Source organism: Macrotis lagotis, chromosome 8 (genome assembly GCF_037893015.1).
Source record: "Macrotis lagotis isolate mMagLag1 chromosome 8, bilby.v1.9.chrom.fasta, whole genome shotgun sequence".
Lineage (NCBI taxonomy): Eukaryota > Metazoa > Chordata > Mammalia > Peramelemorphia > Peramelidae > Macrotis > Macrotis lagotis.
Window position 1 is genome coordinate 104,043,106 of NC_133665.1, and position 21,634 is coordinate 104,064,739.

At 44.5% G+C, this 21,634-nt stretch overlaps 1 protein-coding gene across 1 annotated transcript; it reads right to left on the reverse strand.

Annotated features, from left to right (window-relative positions):
- Positions 1-1,930: 1,930 nt before the first annotated feature.
- Positions 1,931-20,190, reverse strand: UQCRC1 (ubiquinol-cytochrome c reductase core protein 1). The gene is made up of 13 exons (XM_074197866.1): positions 20,086-20,190; positions 16,892-17,032; positions 15,600-15,686; positions 14,566-14,695; positions 12,134-12,332; positions 10,278-10,357; positions 9,411-9,526; positions 7,944-8,087; positions 6,973-7,133; positions 6,467-6,552; positions 4,556-4,644; positions 3,111-3,186; positions 1,931-2,143 (listed from the first exon to the last, which is right to left on the reverse strand). The coding sequence occupies exons 1-13, from the start codon at positions 20,152-20,154 to the stop codon at positions 2,079-2,081; spliced, it is 1,443 nt and encodes a 480-aa protein (XP_074053967.1). The 5' UTR covers positions 20,155-20,190; the 3' UTR covers positions 1,931-2,078.
- Between the last annotated feature and the right edge of the window lie 1,444 nt (positions 20,191-21,634).

Consider the following 21,634-nt stretch of genomic DNA (forward strand, 5'->3'; position numbering starts at 1 on the left):
CCTATCATTAGTACACTTCCCTTGAAATTAGTCTATATGTGTGTGTTGTGTGTGTGTGTGTGTGTCCATGTTGTGTCTCCTTTTACCCCCGCCCCTGCCCCAATTCATTAAAACTCAAGCTCCTGAAGGGTTTGGGATCACATCCTTTTTTCCTTTGCACCCCCAGCATCTACTATAATGACTTGCACATGGTTTTTTTCACTAAACAAGCAGAGGATTAACCTAACGAATCCTTTGTTTGCCTTAATGATAATTTAGGCTAAACTGTGCTAAATCTTGTAAAACAAAATTTAACTGGGTCACCAACAGCACCTAACATTGCTAAATCAAAATGGTCACTTTTATCTTCATTTCCTTTCCCAGTTTTTGACAATATTAGTCATTTTCCAAGATATTTTTCTTATCCCTCGGCTTCAGGGACACTACCCTCTCTGGCTGCCGCCTTCTCTTCCTGTTTTGCCTGCTCCTAAGTCTCCTTAACTGACTTACCATCCCCCACAAATTTCTATCTTAAGCCTCTTTCCCTAACATAAACTTCATCTACTCCCACAGGTTCAACAAGAAATTGTATACAAGCAGCTTTAAAACTTCCCCCAGATGTCCCACATGTCTGCCAGACATCTCTAACCAATTGCCCAACATCAGGATTTCAAACAACTTATATAGATCTTAGAAACCATCATTTCTCTCATGAACCTACATCCCCTCCTTCTACCGTGCCAGACAGCTAGGTTTGAAATCTGTCATTTTTGAATCATCTTTTCCTTATCACTCAACCTGTTGCCAAGTCCAATCAATACTTTCACAATCACTGTCATCCTTCTCCTCTCTGACACTACCACAATTGTGGGGATAATCATCATTCATTACTAGATTACTTTAACAGTTTCCTAACTGGTCTTCTTGTCTTCAGTCCCTTCACTTTCCACTCCATTCTTCACAAAGCTCCCAATACTCTTCCTAAAGTCAGGTCATTATCCTTATCAAAAATAGTCTCCCTGTAGGCTCTGATATAAAGTGAAAACTCCATAGTCCAGCAAAGAATGCTTTCCATAATCTGGCTCCAATCTTTCCAGTCTTAGGTTTCAATGGACTATCCCTAATAGGCACTCCCTCACAAGGACACCTGGAAAATGCTACCATTCCTCATCTATGTCATACAGACATCTTCCCTTCCTTCCAGGCTAGCTCAGGCCCTAGCTCCTCTTGTGAAATCTTCTCTGTACCACCACCATCACCACCACCCAACCCAAACTCCTACATCTCAAAATAAAGTCTCCCAGGGCATTCTGTCTGAACCACTTTACACTCACCATCACAAGTTATTTTATAACTTGACACGTGCCCTCAAGGTGTTACCAGTACTAGCTGAGGCCAGGATTATCTTTTTTTAACCTGTGAATGTTAAGCACAGTGCCTTACTTCCCTTGGATATTTAGATGCTAACTGAGTGCTCAGAAAGAGGCCTTTCCTGGTCTGCCCCAAGCCCTCTCCCTTTGACAGTCTCTTCTCCTCCAGGGTTACCTTCCATCCACTCAGCATGTTCCATGTCTTCTCCTCCATAAGAACACAAGCTCCTTGAGAAGACAAGGACGATTTTAACTTTCTCTTTGTATACAAATATGTAGTGCAGTGCTCACCACACCGGCACTTGATAAAAATGAAGAATTCATTGAATGATGGAGATGTAGCACATCATTAAGAAAAACCTATGGGGGCTGCTAGGTTACTTTAATATCCACAATAATTTGTAAACAAGGGGCAGCTAGGTGGTACAGTGGATAGAGCACCAGCCCTGGAGTCAGGAGTACCTGAGGTCAAATGTGACCTCAGACGATTAATAATTACCTAGCTGTGTGGCCTTGGGCAAGCCACTTAACCCCATTGCCTTGCAAAAAAAAAAAAGAAAAAGAAAAAGAAAAATCTAAGATTCCACTTAAATTACTTTTATTTAAACATGATCTGAGACAGTACCACTTTCCCAAGAAGTGGGGTGGCTGTTACCAGACAGGGGTCCGGAGAAGAGCACCTCCAGGGGCCTGGCCCTCACAGCTTCCAGCCTCAGTGGGGTGTGGCCCCTAAAACCTCAGCCAGAACATGCCACTGCGGATCCGGTTGTAGTCAGGGAGTTGTTCGATGGGACCTGGGGAGCAGAGCCGTTAGTTAGTTCAGCCTCAAGCACTGTCTGCAGAGCCCCACTGAAGGGCTTGTCCCAGCTCTGCACCCTCCCCTCCCCACCCAGCATAGGACACCTGGCCCCAGGGATGATCAACAGGCCTCAGAAGGAGTGAGTAGGGCGGGAGAGCTGCCTGAAACGTGAGCCAGGAGGGGAGAGAATGTTCAGCTGCAGAAGGCAAGGAGCTTGTTCCTTCAAGCTCAGAGCTGGCACCACCCCTGCTGTCCCTGATCCCTAAGAATGACCTAATTCCCCCACACCTCTAAGACCCTCGGTCCTTTGTCCCTAGCCAAGAGCTTTTCCCCCTTTGCACAATGCATTTAAACTCAGGGGTCTTCTTCACCTCAGTTCAGTGGAAAAGACCAAAGTTACCCCTTAAAAAGAATTACATGGAAAGGAAATTCACCATCTGATCAGTGGGAGAGGGAAGGGAGCTGCTGGGGCAGGTTCGCTGATGGAACTCCCTTTGACTGACAAGCAAACATGTCAGAGCAGCAACTTGGAGCTGCTCTGAACAGGGAGTGGCCAGGGCAATGGAGGGCAGGGGTCCCTCCCTCCTTTACTTGAGGGTTCTATTTCTTCTGCCCAAGATGTAGAACCTCCCACAAAGAGATGGCTTTTAGTCCCACAATGAGATGGTTTTTAGTCGCATATCTTCCAATAAGATTGTTTTTCTCTCTTTCAATCTGGAAAGGCAGAAATGTGCCTCAGCCCAAATGATAGAGAAAAGAAGGGAAGTCATTAATCTGACTTTGGAAACTTGGCAGAAATTCAAAAAGAAAAAAAAGTTAAGACAAATACCAGTCTACTCCTCTTTGTAAACCCACATCCAAGTAAAAGAAAGGAAGTCTCCTTAATAATAATAAAAAAAAATTCCTAGTTCCAGCCCCAGTCAACTGCCTGCCCCATCTGAGCTGGGATGATGATAGCTCACCCATTGCAGCCACTGCGGGACACTGGTCATACAGGTATTTGGAGCAGATTTCCCGTACAACACTGGCATCAATCTCCTAGGAGGAGGAGTAACAAATATCAGAAGGGCAGAAGTCAGCTCTTTGAGACACAAGACAGGGGTTCACCCACACAATACCAAGGTTTCAGAATCAACAACACATCTGACTCTGAAATTTTCTTTTAGTTTCTTTGCCAAGAGTTTCTTTTCTTCACAGTAAATTCCTCTGAGAGACATAGAGGATATGTTATAACTGCCTAATTAGACTAATTGCTACCAGAAGAATTCGTGATAAGTACGCTCTAAAGAAAATAGAATTCAGTCCGTCTGGATGAAGGCAGCGGAGATTACTAGAAACATGTTTCAACTCAGAGATGGCAGAATAGAGGCTAATTTATCAATTGTGCCACCAACCTCCATTCTATTCACTATATGTTCCCAAGTCTCTTGAGTCCACACAAGTAACTACCCCATGGATTCCCTTAGGCCTCCTCCAACTACTCTCTCCCTCTGTCTTGTTCCTGGTCCCTCCATGTTAGCAATTACTCAGATGAGGGATCAAGAAGGAGTTACTCATTTATCCAACCTCTCCCTGTCCTCCCAAACACCCTAAGTTCTGAGTGGGAAACCCCAAGAAAAGCCTGAGTACAGGACAGAGGAGATATTAAAGTAGCTCCCTCACTTAGAGTTGAAACTTTTTCTCAGTCCATGTATTCAAGTATTAGCAGATGCTTCTCGACTAAACTCCTGAAGGCAGGATTATGTCCCGAATTATTCTTGGAACTTTTGTTCCAATCAAAAAACCCCAATAATTCTGCTGAGAGTTTGACCTGCCAGAAGTCCAATGAACCAGAGGAACAGTGTTTCTGTCCTTGAAGGAAGTACCCACCAGGTTCTAGGGGGAACTCACCCAACTAATCACCTCAAGGAAGAATGGAAGTAATCTCATCTAGGGTCATTAGGGTACCAAGCAGGAAGAAAGAACAGCTAATTCCTTCAATGACCTCAACTGAAGAGCAAAGCATAGGGAGCTAGTAAATTGGGCCAATTTCAGAGGAAGGTCTAATTCAAGTGTTTTCTGGTCTCAGGTTTACAGGGTTCACTACACAAAACCCACAGCCTTTTGAAGAATGGCCAAGACAGCATACCTCAGGCAGCCTGCAGCTCTTGGCAATTAGTCTTATGCCCAGAGAGAGAACCAGGAATGCAAACTCGAAATTACACAGGCCCTGGAATGCCCACAATGTGCCTATTCTATGCCCACTATTGCAAGGGTGCCAATCTATCTTTACCCTCTTCCTATTAGAGGAAAAGACTGGTCTCTTTCAGCCTGCTGGGCCAACTGTCCTTCCCAAAGCAGATTGGTGATGCTGGAAAGAAATTTGGTCTCCAAAGTAACTCAGTCTTCCCACCCAGGCTTTACATACAGAAATTCGGCTCTCCCATTCAGACAGAGGGATGCGGCGGCCGTAAGTCAGAAGGCTACGTCCAATGTCTTCACACACAGGGGTGGTACCTGAAGAAAGATTTGTTCTCATTAAAGCCTCAAAAAGAATGGCATTGTGAAAGCTATTACCATGTTTCTGGCTTGCAAATCAAACCTTTACCTTTAAAAGGTAAAGAAGCACAATGGATTTTTACAGACAGAAAATGAAATTCCACATACATCAGGGAGTGATTAGCCAAAGACTATCTCCTCCCGAATGAAGAAATTACCTAATATTTCAAAAACAAGAATTGTACATGGAGAGTATAATGGAAGAGGAATTACAAAGTATGAGGCCCCACCTCAATGTTCCTAGCATTCAGGACTCCCTAGGGTACTATATCAAAGCATTGTCCCAGGATTTTCCTAAAGGAAGACAACTACTTCTCTTCTCTGTGCCTACTGAAGATAAAAGGGAAAGACATGACCCACTCTTCATTACAAGGGGCTAATTCAATTTTCTGAGTCTATTCAGATTTGGTAGTCCCAAGAAAGGTTCTAGTTCAAAATGCGTAACTTGTGGTCGCCAGAGCTGCATGACCCCCATGGAGGGAATAAGTAAGATAGTATAGCTGAGTGTTGTATTTGGACTTGGAGAATCTGTATTTGACCTCTGGAATCCTTCCATTTACAACCCATTTGGGCCTCAGCTTACTCATCTGCAAAATGAAGTACCTGGACAGGTCTTCCAAGGAGCTCTTCAGTCTACAATCCTAAAAAGCATTTGGTCACTATGACCATAGTGATCAAGTGAATGAGACAATTCCATCATTTTAGAGGTACCAATACAGAATGAAGCTCCTTGATTCTTTTTCTTCCCACAATGATATATATCAAGGCTTTGCATTGATACATCAGGTTTCCTATGGTACAAGTATCTAATCTCCTCCTCCATCAGAAGAAAGGCTTTTTGCCTATAACCTCTACAAGTTCTCTGGTATTTTCAGGATTGAAAGAACTTTCCACATTAACTTTATTAAGTAGGCAAGTACTATGATCCCCACTTTACATATCAAGGAAATGTGACTCTTAAAAAATTCAACGACTTGCTACAAATGATCACACACCTAGCTAGAGTCAGAGCTCAAGCCCAGCTCTCTAGATTCCATCGCTCTTTCATTATAATACATTTGGTAGATGGTTCAAGGGGCGGCTAGGTGGGGCAGTGGATAGAGCACCAGCCCTAGAGTCAGGAATTCCTGAGGTTCAAATCTGACCTCAGACTCACTTATTAATTACCTAGCTGTGTGGCCTTGGGCAAGCCATTTAACCCCATTTGCCTTGCAAAAAAGAAAAAGAAAAGAAAAGATAGATGGTTCATAAAATCCTGTGACCTGGTTCATAAAATCCTCCACAGTGGACAAACTTCTGAACAATGGAAAAATTGCTAGATTTGGGGGTCAAAAGGCCTCAAATCTGAGTTTGCCAACTGACCACCAGAATGACCTTGATTGAGTCACTTAAACAAACCTCTTTTGAGTTCTGGAAAACGAAGGGGTTGGACTAGATAACTGCCAGGATTTCTTTTGGTTCTCAATCCATGATGCTAGAATACTTAGCAAAGGCCAGGGTCTGTGTCCTGCTGGTAAATTTTTACAACTCAGAGTCACCTCTGCAACATATCAAGGCACTAAACTACTTTAGTGGAGGCTTCTTGAATGCATTCAAGTAAAACAGAAAGCATCTACTGAAGGAAGGTCAGGTTGTGGATGCTCCTCTGAGACCAAAAAGGCTAAAATATGGGAGAAACCTCAAGAGAACATCATTTTCAAAGCATCTCTTCTTGCTCATCCCCAAGATCAGCCAAATTCAGATCAATGGCAACACTCCAGGAACCTTCAAGCAGACATACCATCCAGATGAGACACCAAAGCATTTCTCAGGATGTTTTTGCCCCTCATCACCTCACTTTCAGTGGCACTGGTACAAAGACGCATCCTAGACAGGAAAGTTTATGTCATTACTCATTCAATTACACACAGAATTTATGGCTCCCAATCAACCAAATGATTAACACCACTTTGAATTTCTAGATAAAAGGACTCTCATCTGTAGTCAGTATGGTGCACTAGAAAGAGCACTGACTGGAGTAAAAGGACTAAGTTCAAATCCCACCCATACCCATAAGTCATTTTACCACCATGGACCTCAGTTTACTCATGAGGTGGAGAGGGCAAAGGGGGAGGGATTCCATTACTGAGAATTATGGAGAACTTAAGAAAAAAGTTATCTGCAAAACCTAACACTGGGGCAATGATAAACTTGTAGCCAGAGGCAACCTCCAGGCAGGCAAAGGCCCAATACCATAAAGCTCACAGAGAAGGGTCAAGAACTACAGTCTTCTTAGAATGTACTTACCACTGGCCCTGAAGGAAGAATACCATATCATCTATGTTCATTTTATCAGTGACAAAATGGATGCCAAACAGGCCAGTTTCTGAGTAGCAGATGTTGAAGGTCTGGAAACTCTGGCAGAGCTTGTTCTGAACAGAAACAGCTGCCAATGGACTTGACTGGTGCTATAAACAAATCAGATTGAGCATCATCACCTTAATGTCAGCCCATTCTTTAACTACAGGACATAAGGCTCAACCCCCTATATTACAAGAGCAGAAATAATTCCTCTGACAGCCAGAGCTCCTAGACAATTAAGTGTTCACCATCCCTTGCCCCCTTCCTGGGTCTACTCTCTGCAGGGAGGGAAGTCCTAGTCTTTCCTGGTCCCTCTGGGCTCCCTAATCTTCTTCAATGGCAGATCCAATAGAAAGAATAGAAGACCATTTTCAGTCATTGAAACCTTAAAAAGTCTCACCAAGTATGTCCAAGTCAGCATAAAAGTGACAGGCTTTCATGCTGAGCTTCTCTCCTTACCTTCCCCAAAACAGGTGAGGACGTCCTGCATAATTCTTTACATCCCTCCTTCTTAAGGAGGCTTTCTTGATAGTTCTCTCACCCTGTGGCCCCCCCTCCCCACCAAGCCACCTGCCTCTCTTGGGAATTCCATGTTCCCAGGCATCTTATAGGGGCCTTTCATAGGAAAGAACTTTATCCTTTTATAGGCGCCCAAGGAAATAAATAGCAACAGTAATTTCTCCTTTATGTAATTTCTGCCTAGAAGTTTGCTGCTTTGCCCACTCTCTCCTCATTCCCAACACACACAAACCAACCCAGGACTGCAGAAGGTCAGACTCCAGACACAGGCTCTTCTGCATGCTTCCACACCTTTCCCAAGCCCTTCCTGGCTCCTATTCCCCTGGGAGCTCCTGCCAAAAGCCAGGGCCTTACAAGCACTACCTCTTCCCCAGAGAGTAGAGAATCCAGGTCCTTACCACACCCCCTCCATAGGTACAGTCATAATGTCCAATGATCGCATTGGCTACTGAGAGTGCAATGTTATCAGGGTTAGACCAGCCTGGGCCTTCAACTGCCATAGCCACATGAGCTAGAGGCAAACCATCATCCCGATGACGGATCTGAAACAGGAAGAAGGGGGTCAAAAGGAGATTCACAAAGAGAGCTTACTCCTCAACATCTCCAGAAAATATATTTTAAAGGGATAACCTTGACATTCTCTGGAATGGTCAGGAACACAGCTTTATATATTCATCCCACAAGTACTATCCCCTGTGCCAGCCCTTATTAGGAAAATACATTAGAGATGACTAAGGCTCTACTCTCAAGGAATTCACAATCAGAATGGGAGTTGAGGGGTGAAGGAGGAAAGGATTCTTAGGAACTCAGTCTAGACCAGGATTGGAATTCAGATTTGGTGGGGGGAAGGGATGAATTTAAGATAGGAGGAAAATTACATTCTGAGGAATGTCCATAGATTTCACCAGACTGCCAGAGGGGTTCCATTCTGTTCTGGAAGGAAAACAATTCCATCAAACTGACCAGAGAATGGATTTTGGTTGCAGTCTTGCCCAAAGTCACTATGGCTCTTCACAAACACCGCCCCCCCCCCCCCCCCCCCCCCAGTTTACAGGCCTCCCCTCTCCTAAACTCCCATGTCTCCAACTGGTATAAATAACCAAACTGAGACACAGGTTTACTATAAGAAGTCTGGGTGAAAATAAATTGTAGGATATATTTCTGCAGTACTTCAAAAGCCAAAAGGGTGGGTATTTATTTTCCCAGTAGAGATGAGAATCCCTCCATACCACAGCAAATGGTTTCATAAATTACTGTGGTCAAAACAATTCATGCCCTTATGACCACCTTTGTAGTGATAAGCTTCTAACATACTTAGGTAGAGTAGTCCTTGGACAATGTAGGCACATAACCTATAGCAAAGTCAATCCAATTCAATTAAGTACTTAATATATTCAAGGCAGCCATGTGGCCAAGTGGATAGAGCTCAGGGCCTAAAGTCAGGAAAACTCATCTTCATGAGTTCAAATCTGGACTCAAAAACTTACTAATTGTGTGACCTGAGGCAAATCACTTAGCTCTGTTTGCCTCATCTATCAGAGGAGCTGGAGAAGGGAATGGACAATTGCTCCAATAGCTTTGCCACGAAAAACTCAAATGGAGTTACAAAGAAAAGGACACAAATGAAATAAGTGAACAACAACAAAAACATTCAAGGCACAAGTTGGGGATACAAAAATGAAAAACAATACTGACATAGTAGAATCTCAAAGACCCTTCAAGAACACAGGATCTGCTCAACAGACAATGAAGCAATAAAGGAAAACTCCAGGGCAGAGAATATATTAAGTAAATGTAGAAAATAACGAATTGAACATCCCCCAGTCCTTCTGTAAGGCTAAGAAATGCCAATTTGAAGAGAATACCTCACTGCCTGTGAAGCGGCAGGATGAAGGGATAGGCACAGCATCCTCAGTGTAAACATTGGGGACACTGCTAAAATGCTTCTGAGCAAGTTCTTCTAGCTGTTTGTGGTTCACACCTGGTCAGAAAAGGCAGAAAAGGGAATGTGATGTCCTCAATTCCATGATCCTTCACTACATACCCCAAACCTTCCAAGCCTTCACCCCAAGAGAGACAGTTCATTCAAAGTCACAGACCTAGATTAAATGGAAATACTATGGGTAGAAAAGCACAAACTCCTCAGGTTAGCAAGGGTCAATTTCTAAGACTAAAAGTTGACAGAAGATCAAAACTTGAGAAAATATCAGACCTAGATCCATTATGATATGCTCTCCTGCCACAGAACTTGGGAGAGTCCAAAACCCTCAGAGCATAACCAAATGCCAGCACACATGATACAGGATGTGTCTCCATCTACAATTGAAGAACCACTTCTGACCTTCAATCTTGAACTCTCACTAAGCACCCTTTGCTAAATCACCTGGATCCTGCTGCTGTGAGTTGGAGAAAGGGAACAAATTAAGGCATGAAAAGGAGGAAACAAAGAGGCTGGAAAATGGATGCAGGCCATGAGGTGACTGAGGGTGAGAGATACCAAAGAAAAGGGGTCCTGAAGAAAGGCAAAAGGGATGGGAGAAATAAAGGAAAAAGACTAGGACTAACAGGGGTGAGATGGAGGAAAGAAGAAATCCAGGGTGACTGACCTTCTAGCCCTTCCCTTTCTATCATCATATCTTGTCCCAGAGCTCTCCTCAGGCTCCAGATGGAACTGCCCACCTCTCTGGGTAGTGCCATGGATGCTTATACACCTGCAGCCACTCCACACTCACCTCCTGCAGCAGCCAGCACCATTCGAGGAGCCTTGTAGTAAGTCTCAATAAATTCAGCCAAGTCTTGTCTGGAGAGCTTCCTGAAAAGGACAAAGACAATTTCAACAGATGAGATTCCTCAGAGGTCACCTAATACCACCTCATCATTGTACAGATGAGGAAACAGAAACCCAGGGAGGTTTGGTAACTTTTCCAAAATCACACAAATAATTAAAATACCAGAAGTAGGATTAGAACACAGGTTTTCTAACACCAGAGCCCATACTCTTAGAAAAATTGTGTAGAAAGGTTTGGGTAAATGATACGTACACAGACACGGTATACTCTAAAACTAGGAAAAATACTAGAGTCAGGCTCAAAGGAGACCTGGGACAAGTGGCTACTGGATGAAAGGGTCACATTAACTCCAGGAGTCTCAGTTTTCTCACTTATAAAAGAGAGACAATAGTAAGTGGACCACATACTTCAGTCCTGGATGACTTTTTAAAATATACACACACACACACATACATATATTTTACTCTCCCTTCAGTATGTTAAATTTTTTTTCTTTTTTAAAGTTTTGAGTTCTAAATTCTACATAGGTTATGTATGTGCTATCATAAATGAAACACTGATAATGATAATGCTTGTCCTTTGTTCTCAAAGACCACCAATGCATCAGGGAGGTAATGCCATGACAAGCACGTGAATTGGATTTGAGTGAGGGGGATGCTGTGTTAAAGTCATCAGCCTCACTTTCTCCTCCAGAGTCATCTGTATCCAGTGGCCAGATATTAATCAGGATGACTAGAGATGGCCCAAGATGCAAAACAATCAGGGTTAAGTGACTTGCCCAAGGTCACACAGCTAGTAAGTGTCAAGTATCCAAAGTTGGATTTGAACTGGTGACTCCAGGGCCCATGGTCTATCCACTGCACCAAAGCCATTATACAACTTTAAAACTCAATATAAATAGTAGAGAGAATGAGAAGAACATTTTTACTATCATTATTGGCTAAGTTGGCTTAAGTAAAGGAAAGAATGGCATCCTCATGTAGATGGAGGGAGGTCCCATGATCCGGGCCCATGCCCTCAAAGGGTTCCACATGCCTGAGCAACCCTCTCCCCTACCCATCTCTTCCTCCTAGTCCATCTCCTAGTCTGGTTATCAGGTTTCAAATACTCGGTCAGCAAATAGCCAGTCACTGGTTCTATATAAGGTTTGATTATCAGATAACAGTCAACATACCAAAAAATCATACATCTTCACAGGTATCAGAGCAGTCACTGAATAAAAATCTGAGTGAATGGAACACCAACTTTCAGTGGAGGTCACCAAGTGCAACCCTTATATGTTACAGATAAAGTGAAGGTCAACTGAAGGAAAGAGGTTTCCCATTTGGAGCTGTACACCCTTTCTAAGATTGATGCCACTGTATAATACATATCTAGACTCCTCTGAGAACTGCCTTCAGAATTCAAACCTCATTTTGCATCCATACCAACATCCGAAACCTTATTACCAGACAAGGCTCAGGATGATTTTGGTTTTTTCCAAATATCAAATCCACCCTCTGGCTAAGATTTGCCAAAAGAAGGTGCCAAGGGTACTGAACCAAGTTGCTCCAATGGCCCTGAGCCATGATTCTGTCCAATAACAGCAGTTAGAAGGAGAGCACCCCTCCCAAGGGGAACCCTCTGAAAGATTCATTTAAATGCCAGTGTCCATGGTTTCAGGCACGTTTGCCATCTGTGGCTGGATAAAGTTCCATGTGTTGTCCTACACTGACCCTACCACCCATGATAAAGCACAGAGCTCCCAAACACAGCTAAAGCTCCAGAATTGGGACTGTCCGTTGGCAGTGAATTCTCACTTGGCATTCTCACTGGGTCCTTCCACAGCCTGGGCAAGGGGAGTGCCTTGGTAAGCAGTAGCATGAAGATAATCAAATACTACATCCCGCAAGGAGTTGTCATTCTCCTGCATTTCTTGAAGAATCACACTTCGCTCCTTCTCTATTTGGGAGTCCTCCAAGCTGCAGTTCTGCACAATGTCACCCAAGATTTCAACAGCTGTAAGACACACATTACATAGTGTAAGAGAAAAAGGCACACGTAGCAGAGATCTTGTCAAACTGATGTTAGGTAACAGGTGAACAAGTTAGTGGTGTGGGACGGAAAAGACACTGTAGCAATCCCTACATTCTGTACCTCCACCTCCAACACAGACATGTACACATTATTCTTGGCCAGAACAGGATGCTGTGGTTACCTATAAATAATGTTTCTTTGTTTTCTTTGGCACAAAATAGATCTAGCTACCTCCTATCTCCAATAATTTAGTTCTAATATATTGGTAATACATAATGGATGGAGACTCCTGAGGATAAAAAGGTATTTCAGCCAAAGGAGGGCATATGGCCCTTATAGTAACCCACCAAGGTGGTAGTAGTAAGTAGAGTCAAAGGCTGACCCGAGATCCTTGAGAAAGATCACCATTTATAATTGAGAGCAGGCAAAAAATTTGGGAGGGTCAAGATGGAGTCATGACAATCATTAGGGCAGAAAGATCAAAGACTGGTTGAGAATTAAAAAACAGGGGCAGCTGGGTGGTGCAGTGGATAGACCCTAGAGTCAAGAGGGCCTGAGTTCAAATCTGCCCTCAGACACTTAATAATTACTTAACTGTGTGACCTTAGTCAAGTCACTTAATCCTACTGCCTTGCAAAAAAAAATAGTTAAAAAACTTAATACTGCTCAGTTGTAATTTACAGATAAAGTGGTATCTATCTAGTCCAACCCCCTCATTTTACAGATGAGGAATTGGGTCCATGGTTAAATGATTTATCTAAAAAGACACACAGTTAGTAAGTAGCCCAGCTATGATTAGAATCCAAATCCTCTGACTCCTGAGCCCTCTATTATATCACATTGAGAAGGTAAACTAGGAGGTAAATTATCTCTTTATTAGATTATAAATATATGGGTTATTTTCTATTGTCTATGTGTCTTAACCCTCTATTAAAGTTTATGAAGGTTTTGAACATATTAACCATTTTGTATCTCTTCCAGTTCCAAGGACAATGTTCTAGTTATAGCCAATCAATTCAATTTAAGCAGGAATTGAATAAATAACTGATAAATTAAATTAAATTTTGTGGGACACAGGAAGGGAGGAAAATGCTATGGGCAATAATGCTCAATATAGGTTATCAATAGACGAGAAGGGTAAAGAAGCATGGAACAAGTTCTTCAGGCATAAAACTGGTTCTTCATTCAAATGGACAAAGGAAGGAAATTTAGTGAGGCTCCATCAGGAAGTGACATATATATACTCTTAGAGTAAAGTCAGTTATCAACTCAAATCTGAAGCATGAATCTCTCCCCTTTCATCTTCCCTGACAAGTGGTCACACAGCTATAGCTTTCACAACTGCATTAGCTGAGAATTCACTACCTCCTCAGGCAGTCTCTTTTACTTTTAGAAAGCTGATTGATAAGGTATGGCACCCCCCCCCCACTTCCTGAAGGACCCCTGCAAAACATCATACACTAAACCATTCATGTAATAAGATTATCATATGCAAATGAAACATGCTGCACTTCAAACTCCCAGTCTTTGCCCTGGATTTCAGGCTACTTCAACAATCTCATGAAAACACTGGGATCCTGAGTTCTTAAAGCACTTAGCACAGGCCAGGACAGCAGGCACTTAAATCTTTGCTGACTGCTGAATACAGTCATACTCTGGGAAGGACAAACAACAGGACCAACTAGGCTAGAGAGGTTCAGCATGTGTCACTGCAGGACCAACCACCTACACATGTGCAGATCACAGGTGTACAAGTTCAGCCAGTGGGCAGTCAACTTTTCAGTCACAATCCCTCATCAAAAGGAAGGGGGAAGAAGACCTTCCTGGGACAGAGGAATGCTCCCGCCAGCAAAGCCTAGGATCTATCCACTGAACTAGCATGGACTGACTGACAGAAGAGCCATGCCCTACCTCACTGATGCTTCCCCACAAGACCAAAGACAGAAGTCTACATATTTAACTCTGAATAGTGTCTTTCCTCCCCCAACAGGAGTTGAGATCAGAGGAGATAACCAAATTGCTCCTTTCACAGGATCATAAATATGGACTTGAAGAGACTGTAGAAGTGCTGGCAGTATCAGGATTCCAACTCTGGACCTACTTCTCACCCCCAGGCTACCACTGTTTAGATAGCTTTTCCTGCTCCCTCCCAGCTCAGAGGAAAGCCCTGGTCAAGTCCACCCATCCTCTTCCCCCAATCCTGGGAGCCACCTACCTTTAGGGAGGTCCTTGCTCAGGGCCTTGATGTAGTAGGCAGTATGCTCCCGAGTGCTATAGGCATTCAGATGGGCACCCATCCTCTCTATCTCTTCTTCCAATGCTTTTCCAGGACGATTCTTTGTACCCTGGTCATAAACCAAGGAAGAAAAACCAAAGCATTTCAGACTGCCAATGAAACAGCCAGAAGAAGGATGAGAAATAAGGGCCCTGTGTGAAACAGCTTTGAGCAGGCTTTCTTCAGCCTAACTTTCAAACCCTCAAAATAAAATCCCTTATCCCTTCTGTTCATAAAATACAATAATGCTATCTATGGCAGGGACTCTTAACCTGGGATCCACAAACTTGTTTTTAAATATTGGCAACTATTTTCAATATAACTGGATAATCACATGCACTTTATTTTACGCATTTTAAAAACATTCTTCTTGAAGAGCTACGTGAAAAGGGTTTAAATGTATATATTTTTCTTCATCTTGTAAATAAACTATAGGAAATTCAATCTTAAGAATTACAGTGTGTAATAAACAAGTATAATAAGGAAAAGAGGAAGAATATGACAGATGTGGGCATCCAGTTACAGCAGTAATTACAGAAGGGAGAAAAGGAAATTAGATTTGATACAGTCGATGTCTAAATCTAGGGAAACAAAGCAGCTCAGAGAAGCTGGTATCTTAATGGGAAATTCAGTGATTCATCAACATTAGTCAAGAGTAGTGAAAAGTCCTAATGGCAAAAATTTCCTGAACATTCCCAAAGTAGAGCTGGAAAACCTAGAGAAGGTAAACTAGATTTTGCCAGCAGAACTTCAGACTCTACCCCTAGAACCACCCTGGGCTCTGAGAGGTCAGCCTGTCTTGCTCATACCCAGTGTCAATCCTTCATCACTGGTTCTTAAATAAGTCACATAATGTAATGTGAAGAGGTACTTATCCTCTGGAGAGGAGAATCAAGCAGAAATTCATGTTGTAAGAACTACAAGGGTCTCTGAAGTCCATTGTTCTAGAGAACAGCGGCCTAACCTCTTCATACCTTGAATGCTAAATGTTCCACAAAGTAGCTGGCTCCGTTGTTGGTTTCATTTTCATAGCGGCTGCCAACATCTATCCAAACTCCAACCTGGAGGAGAAATAATAATAAAAAACAAAGATCACTAATGCCTATCAAGTCATAGAGAGATCTGCTGGTAATATCACTGCTCTACTCTACACTCCAAGGGGTAACATTTAAAGTCCCACACAAACTGGTGGAATCCATCTCTTCAGAACTATCTCTCAAAACATTTTAACACATATTATCCATTCAGATCAAACTGCACTATACTCTGTTCCTTTATCATATCTTGGGCCTCCTGCCTTTAGTTGGGAGTGTGGCTCTCAATGCCTCGAATATCTTTTTTTCCCCTTAATATATTTTGATTTCCACCCATCTTTAAAGCTCAATTTAAATCCCACCTCCTCTAGTATACTTCCTATAATCCCTAGTGAGTGAGTCCTCCCCCTCAGTCTTTATTTGCACCTTCAAAGAACCAGTCAAGATATTCATAATTATCATAATCTACTACAGAAGTACGGGTCTAAGAGGGCCCAGCAACATATTAGGCAGTATCCTACATAACACTTCCTCCTAGACCCTGAGTTCAATTCTAAGGATAGCATTGGGCCTGGGTCAAACCTTTGATTCCTGCGCTGAGCTAGAGCTAGCAAATTCTTGTTGAATGCAGATAAACTACATCAGGTATTAGACAGATTCTTAGGCAGGTTAACTTACTCTGAATAGGTCTAGGATTACAACTTATTTTTTTATTTCAGGCAAATATTTTAATCATCTTTTGTGGTGAGCTTCAGGATAGATTACCACAAAAAGGTCTTTCACATACAGATAATTTCTCTAGCTGAGCTGTAAGTCACCTAGCTCAAAATCTTGCACAGGGTATAGTCCTCACATATTTATTGATGGACAGATAAAGGAAAAACAAAAGTCATCACTTCACAGACTGAATAATTTTTCTCTCTTCCATGACTCTCAGGTAGATCATGATTTCATATTAAGAACCTAGTAAGAACCAAAGGATTAGTTCTGGGTGTCTGTATTTTACAGATAAGAAAAGTTAGGTGACTTACCCAAGATGACACAATGATTCTACAGCAAAGCCAGGACTAGAATTCAGACTTGACTCTAGACATAAGGAATATACTATTGGTTTTCAACCCTTTTAGTCCTACAGATGCCTATCTATAAGCCATTTCTAGAGTGGGGGCTTCTTCCCTAACAGTGGTGGGAAGTAATGATCCAACTTTCTAAGAAATCCATTTCAAACTTACTGTACAGGTAGGTTGACCAGAGTCCTCAGAAGCCACCCGGAGTCCATTGTCCAACGTAGTGACTTGGGTTGCTGGAATGTTCTGGAGAGTCTGAACAAAAGTAGCTGCACTACGAGTTGTGGGCAGCTTTAACAGAGAAGGCTGAAAGAATAACATACTCATTAGAACAACTCCAAATCTGCCCATATTGACACTGATCATTCTTGAATCAACAAACACAACACTGACCCATTTTCTCTTCTCCACTTGATCCCAAAATCCTGGAATAATTTGATAAATGTTTCTAATGCTATCATATTTTTCTTTCTCTCCCATAACGAATGACTTTGTGAAGACATGGCCTACATCCCTTAACAACCTTTCCTCTGAGTACTAAGCACAATAATTTATATCAAAATTCAACTGTTTGAATGCCTCTCATAGCTCAATAATTTAAAGCAACCTCTAAGAAGTCTATTCAGGACACTTTTGATTTGAATAGAACAGAAAACAGAAAAAAAAAGAGGAAAAGGGACAAAATGATTTTCACAAAAAACAATTCAAGTACTCAGAACACTAGAGACTAAATACAGACAACCCCCAATTTGCTCCCGAGATAGAGAAAACAGTAGATAAAAATTCAGAATTCAAACCAATTCATTGTAGATTAAACATCAGTCTCCTCCCTTTCTATTTTAACTTTTAACAGAGTTGCTCCTTTTCTATTTTAACTTTAACAGAGTTGCTAACAAGTACCAAAACTCAAGAGGCTCAAGTAACTATTCTCATAAAGATAGGTCCTGCATTATTCCAGGACTTGGCAATTCAAACTAATCACAAGTCCACTCCAGAAGGAGGTCTGAGTCTGAACTGATCTACAGTCCACAAGTCCCCCTCCCCCCCCCCAAAAAATAAATAAATCATAGAGGCATTGAGAGCCACAGCTCCCAACCAAAGGCAGGAGGAACTGAGTATAGTGCAGTTTGATCTGAATGGATAATATGTGTTAAAATGTTTTGAGAGAGAGTTCTGAAGAGATGGATTCCACCAGTTTGGGGGGGGGACTTTAAATATTACCCCTTGGAGTGTAAAGTATGAAACTCACACCCAACAGAACTTCCAACTAGATCATATTCAACAAACTGGATGACAGCTCCAGCTACTGCTGCTTAAAGATCTTCATAGAGGGTTAAGTGTACCCCAACAATAGCAGCCCATTGTCATTTTTGGTCAACTCTAATCTTTAGTAAATTATTCTAAAATCATGCCTAAATATGGCTCTCTAGAAGACCTTCAGCACAGTGCTCCTGGTTCTGACCTCTGTATTCAAAGAGAGCAAGTTTTAGACTACCTGCTCCATAAGATATCTTCAAATACTAAGAGACACCAATGGTGGGAGGTAGAGGTTAGGGTGGGGGTGTGGGAGCCCAGGAAAAGGGAAGTAGCTAGGTTGTAAAGCTAGCATGGAGCACTGGCAGTGGAATCAAGAAGACTCATCTTCATAAAGTCAAATTACTAGGTATATGACCCTGGACACTTAATCCTGTTCGCCTCAGTTTCCCCACCTGTAAAATGAAGTGGAGAAGGAAATGGCAAACCAATCACCCCACAAACAACTGAAATGACTCAATAATGATGGAAGAGAAGGCTTTATCTCCATGTATCTGCTCTGCCTTCTTTTCTCTGGGATAATTTCTTCAATCAACTATCATGTCAAAGGTCTTCATTCTCCCAGTTCCCCTGCTGTAGATATTCTCATATTCTCCAATTTATCTATATCTTCCACAGACCATAGTCACCCCAATACTATAGGACTGGGGACCGGACACCCAAAACCCCAGAGCAAGAACTAATCGGTGACCCAGGAAAGAAACTGAGGCAGTGCCCAAGAGTAGCAACATCACCCATTTCTATCGGGTTTGAAGCAATTTGAACCCAGGTCTACCCCTGTCTCCAAGTTCAATGCTCTTTTCTATCTCCTGTTCCCTCCACTAGGAACTTCTGTTTCTGAGTTAGCATCCCTCAGGTTTGCATCGCTGTCAGTTGGGCCGGAAGTACCGGAAGCATGCGGACACTCCTGACAGATGGAGAAACTGAGGCTCAGGAGAGGCGGGCCACAAGCGGACACACACACACAGTCACATTCACACTCACAGACACACTCTCCAGTCACACACACTCACCCCCTCCACACTCACTCCTATACACACATTCACTTACACCCTCCACACTCACACACTCCCATACACACATTCACACTCAGACACCCTCCACACTCACTCCTATACACATTCACTCACACCCTCCACACTCACACACTCCCATACACACATTCACTCAGACACCCTCCACAGTCACTGCTACACACACACACCCTCCACACTCACTCCTATACACACATCACACTCAGACACCCTCCACACTCACACACTCCACACTCACTCCCATACACACATTCACACTCAGACACCCTCCACACTCACTGCTACACACACACCCTCCACACTCACTCCCACACAAACACACATTCACACTCGGACACCCTCCACACTCACTGCTACACACACACACCCTCCACACTCACACCCTCCACACTCACTCCTATACACACACACACCCTCCACACTCACACTCACTCCCACACAAACACACATTCACACACAGACACCCTCCACACTCACTGCTACACACACACGCGCACGCACACCCTCCACACTCACTGCTACACACACTCACACACACTCACACCCTCCACACTCACTGCTACACACACACACACTCTCACTCCCATACACACATCACACTCGGACACCCTCCACACTCACTGCTACACACACACACCCTCCACACTCACACACACTCACACCCTCCACACTCACTCCTACACACACACACACACACACACACACACACACACACACACACACACACACACACGCACACACACCCCCTCCACGCCCCAAGGTCAGGGCGCTCGGCTTCCTCCATCTCCAAGGTCACCTACGCCCCCCCCCGGGGCCGCCTCCCCCCGCCGCTCGCCCCTCGAGCTCCCCCTCGGCCCCGCGCAGGGCCCGGCGGCCCGTGACCCTGTGACCTTCCCGCGGCCGCGGCTCCCGGGGGGCTCCCGCCCCGCAGCGGCCCCTTCCAGGGCCGCCTCCCCGCCCCCCCCTCCCGCAGCGGGACGCGGACAGGCCCGGAGGCGGGGCGGGCCTCACCGAACCGCGGACGCGGAGAAGGGCCCGGGCCGCGGCCCCGCCGACCCGGCACACAGAGGAGGCCGCCATCTTGTTCCCTGCCTTCCGTCAGCCTGGGCGGAGCATGCGCGGAGAGGTGCGCGAGATGGCCTTCGGCAGGGAGGGCGCATGCGCCCCCGGCCCCGCCCTCCCGCTCCCCTCGGGCTCCCGTCGCTCTCGCGCGCTCCGCTCGTCTCCCCGGCTCCCTCTCGCTCCCTCTCGCTCCCTCTCCCCCCTCCCCCTCGCTCCCCCCTCCCTTCCCTCCCCGTGCCCCTCCCCCTCCCCTCCCGTGGCTCCCGCTCTCGCTGCCTCCGCCTCTCTCTCGCCCCCTGCCGAAGACCCCGGGAAGTTCTCGGGCGCTGCTGTCAATCACCGCCAGCCCCTCCCTTCATTCATTCATTCATTCTCGGGCGGCCGGGCCCCCGCCCGTGCCCCCCCGCCCCCGGCCCAGGCACGCAGCCGGGCCACACGCCCCCCAACACCGACCCGGTCCCCGGGGCCGCGGGGTGCGACAAAGAAGCAACGCCCGCCCTCCCCGCGGGATGCAGGCGTGAGGGAGGGATGGCCTGGGTGACATGACGGCGGCTGCCCTCGGCCCTGACCGCCCCGCGGGCCGCCACCCCGGCCCAGACCAGCTGCCGCTCTGCCAGCAGGTAAGCGAGCCCCAGGGCCCGGGGGCAGCGCACGGCCCGGACCCCTCCCCAGGCCGGAGCTTAGCAGGGGCTGCTGTGCCCTGGGGGGGGGGGCTACAGGTACCAGGGGCAGCCACAGCTGGGCACCACCCGAGACCCCCGCACATGGCTCAGCATCAGACACGGATGGCATTTTATATGTAAATAAATGAATTTAGGCTGGGGAGCCCTAGGCTTCCTTGCCCAGATACAACAACAAAGCATTACAGGGCAAGCTGGATATGTTGAAATTTTATAAATAGATAGAGGATAGATAGATAGAGATATATAGACATATGTATATGTATGGAGAGAGACATAAATAGAGATCCACAAGTCCTGGACCTCCTGGTCAAGAAGCCCTCCCAAATGGGATCTCCCTGAGAGCAAGGATTAATATGAGGGACTTAACACAAGGCTTTTTACAGGGTTGGTCAATTAGGCAATAAGTATAGATGAAGTCCTTCATTTATGTTAAGGAAGGCCTGGGGATACAAAGAAAAATAGAAGACATTTCTTTTCCTCACAGAGTTTACAGGGATCACATGTAAATAATTATGTACAAAAATCTATATATAAAATAAATTGAAAATATCAACAGAGGGAAGGCTCTAGAATTAAGAGGGATTAGGAAAGGCTTTCCAAAGAAGGTAGGATTTTAACCAGGGCTTGAAGAAAGCCATCAGGAACTGGAGATGAGGAGGAAGCATATTCCAAGCCGGGGGAAATGCCCAGGACTAAGAGATAGAGGGTCTTGTTTTAGGAATGACTAAAAAGGCCTCAAGATCACAGAGTATATGGATGGAGGAGAGGGGAACAGTGATGTATATGAGGGCTGGAAAGGGGAGTGGGGGGCAAGA

Bases quoted from the DNA above. Each gene is read 5' to 3' on its own strand.
- UQCRC1 (XM_074197866.1), bottom strand. From the start codon at position 20,154: ATGGCGGCCTCCTCTGTGTGCCGGGTCGGCGGGGCCGCGGCCCGGGCC. The intron at 14,696-15,599 runs GTATGAAGAGGT...GTTTATGACCAG, and splicing joins TGGAACATTTAGCATTCAAG to GGTACAAAGAATCGTCCTGG. The intron at 7,134-7,943 runs GTAAGGACCTGG...ATTTGTTTATAG, and splicing joins GTACCTATGGAGGGGGTGTG to CACCAGTCAAGTCCATTGGC.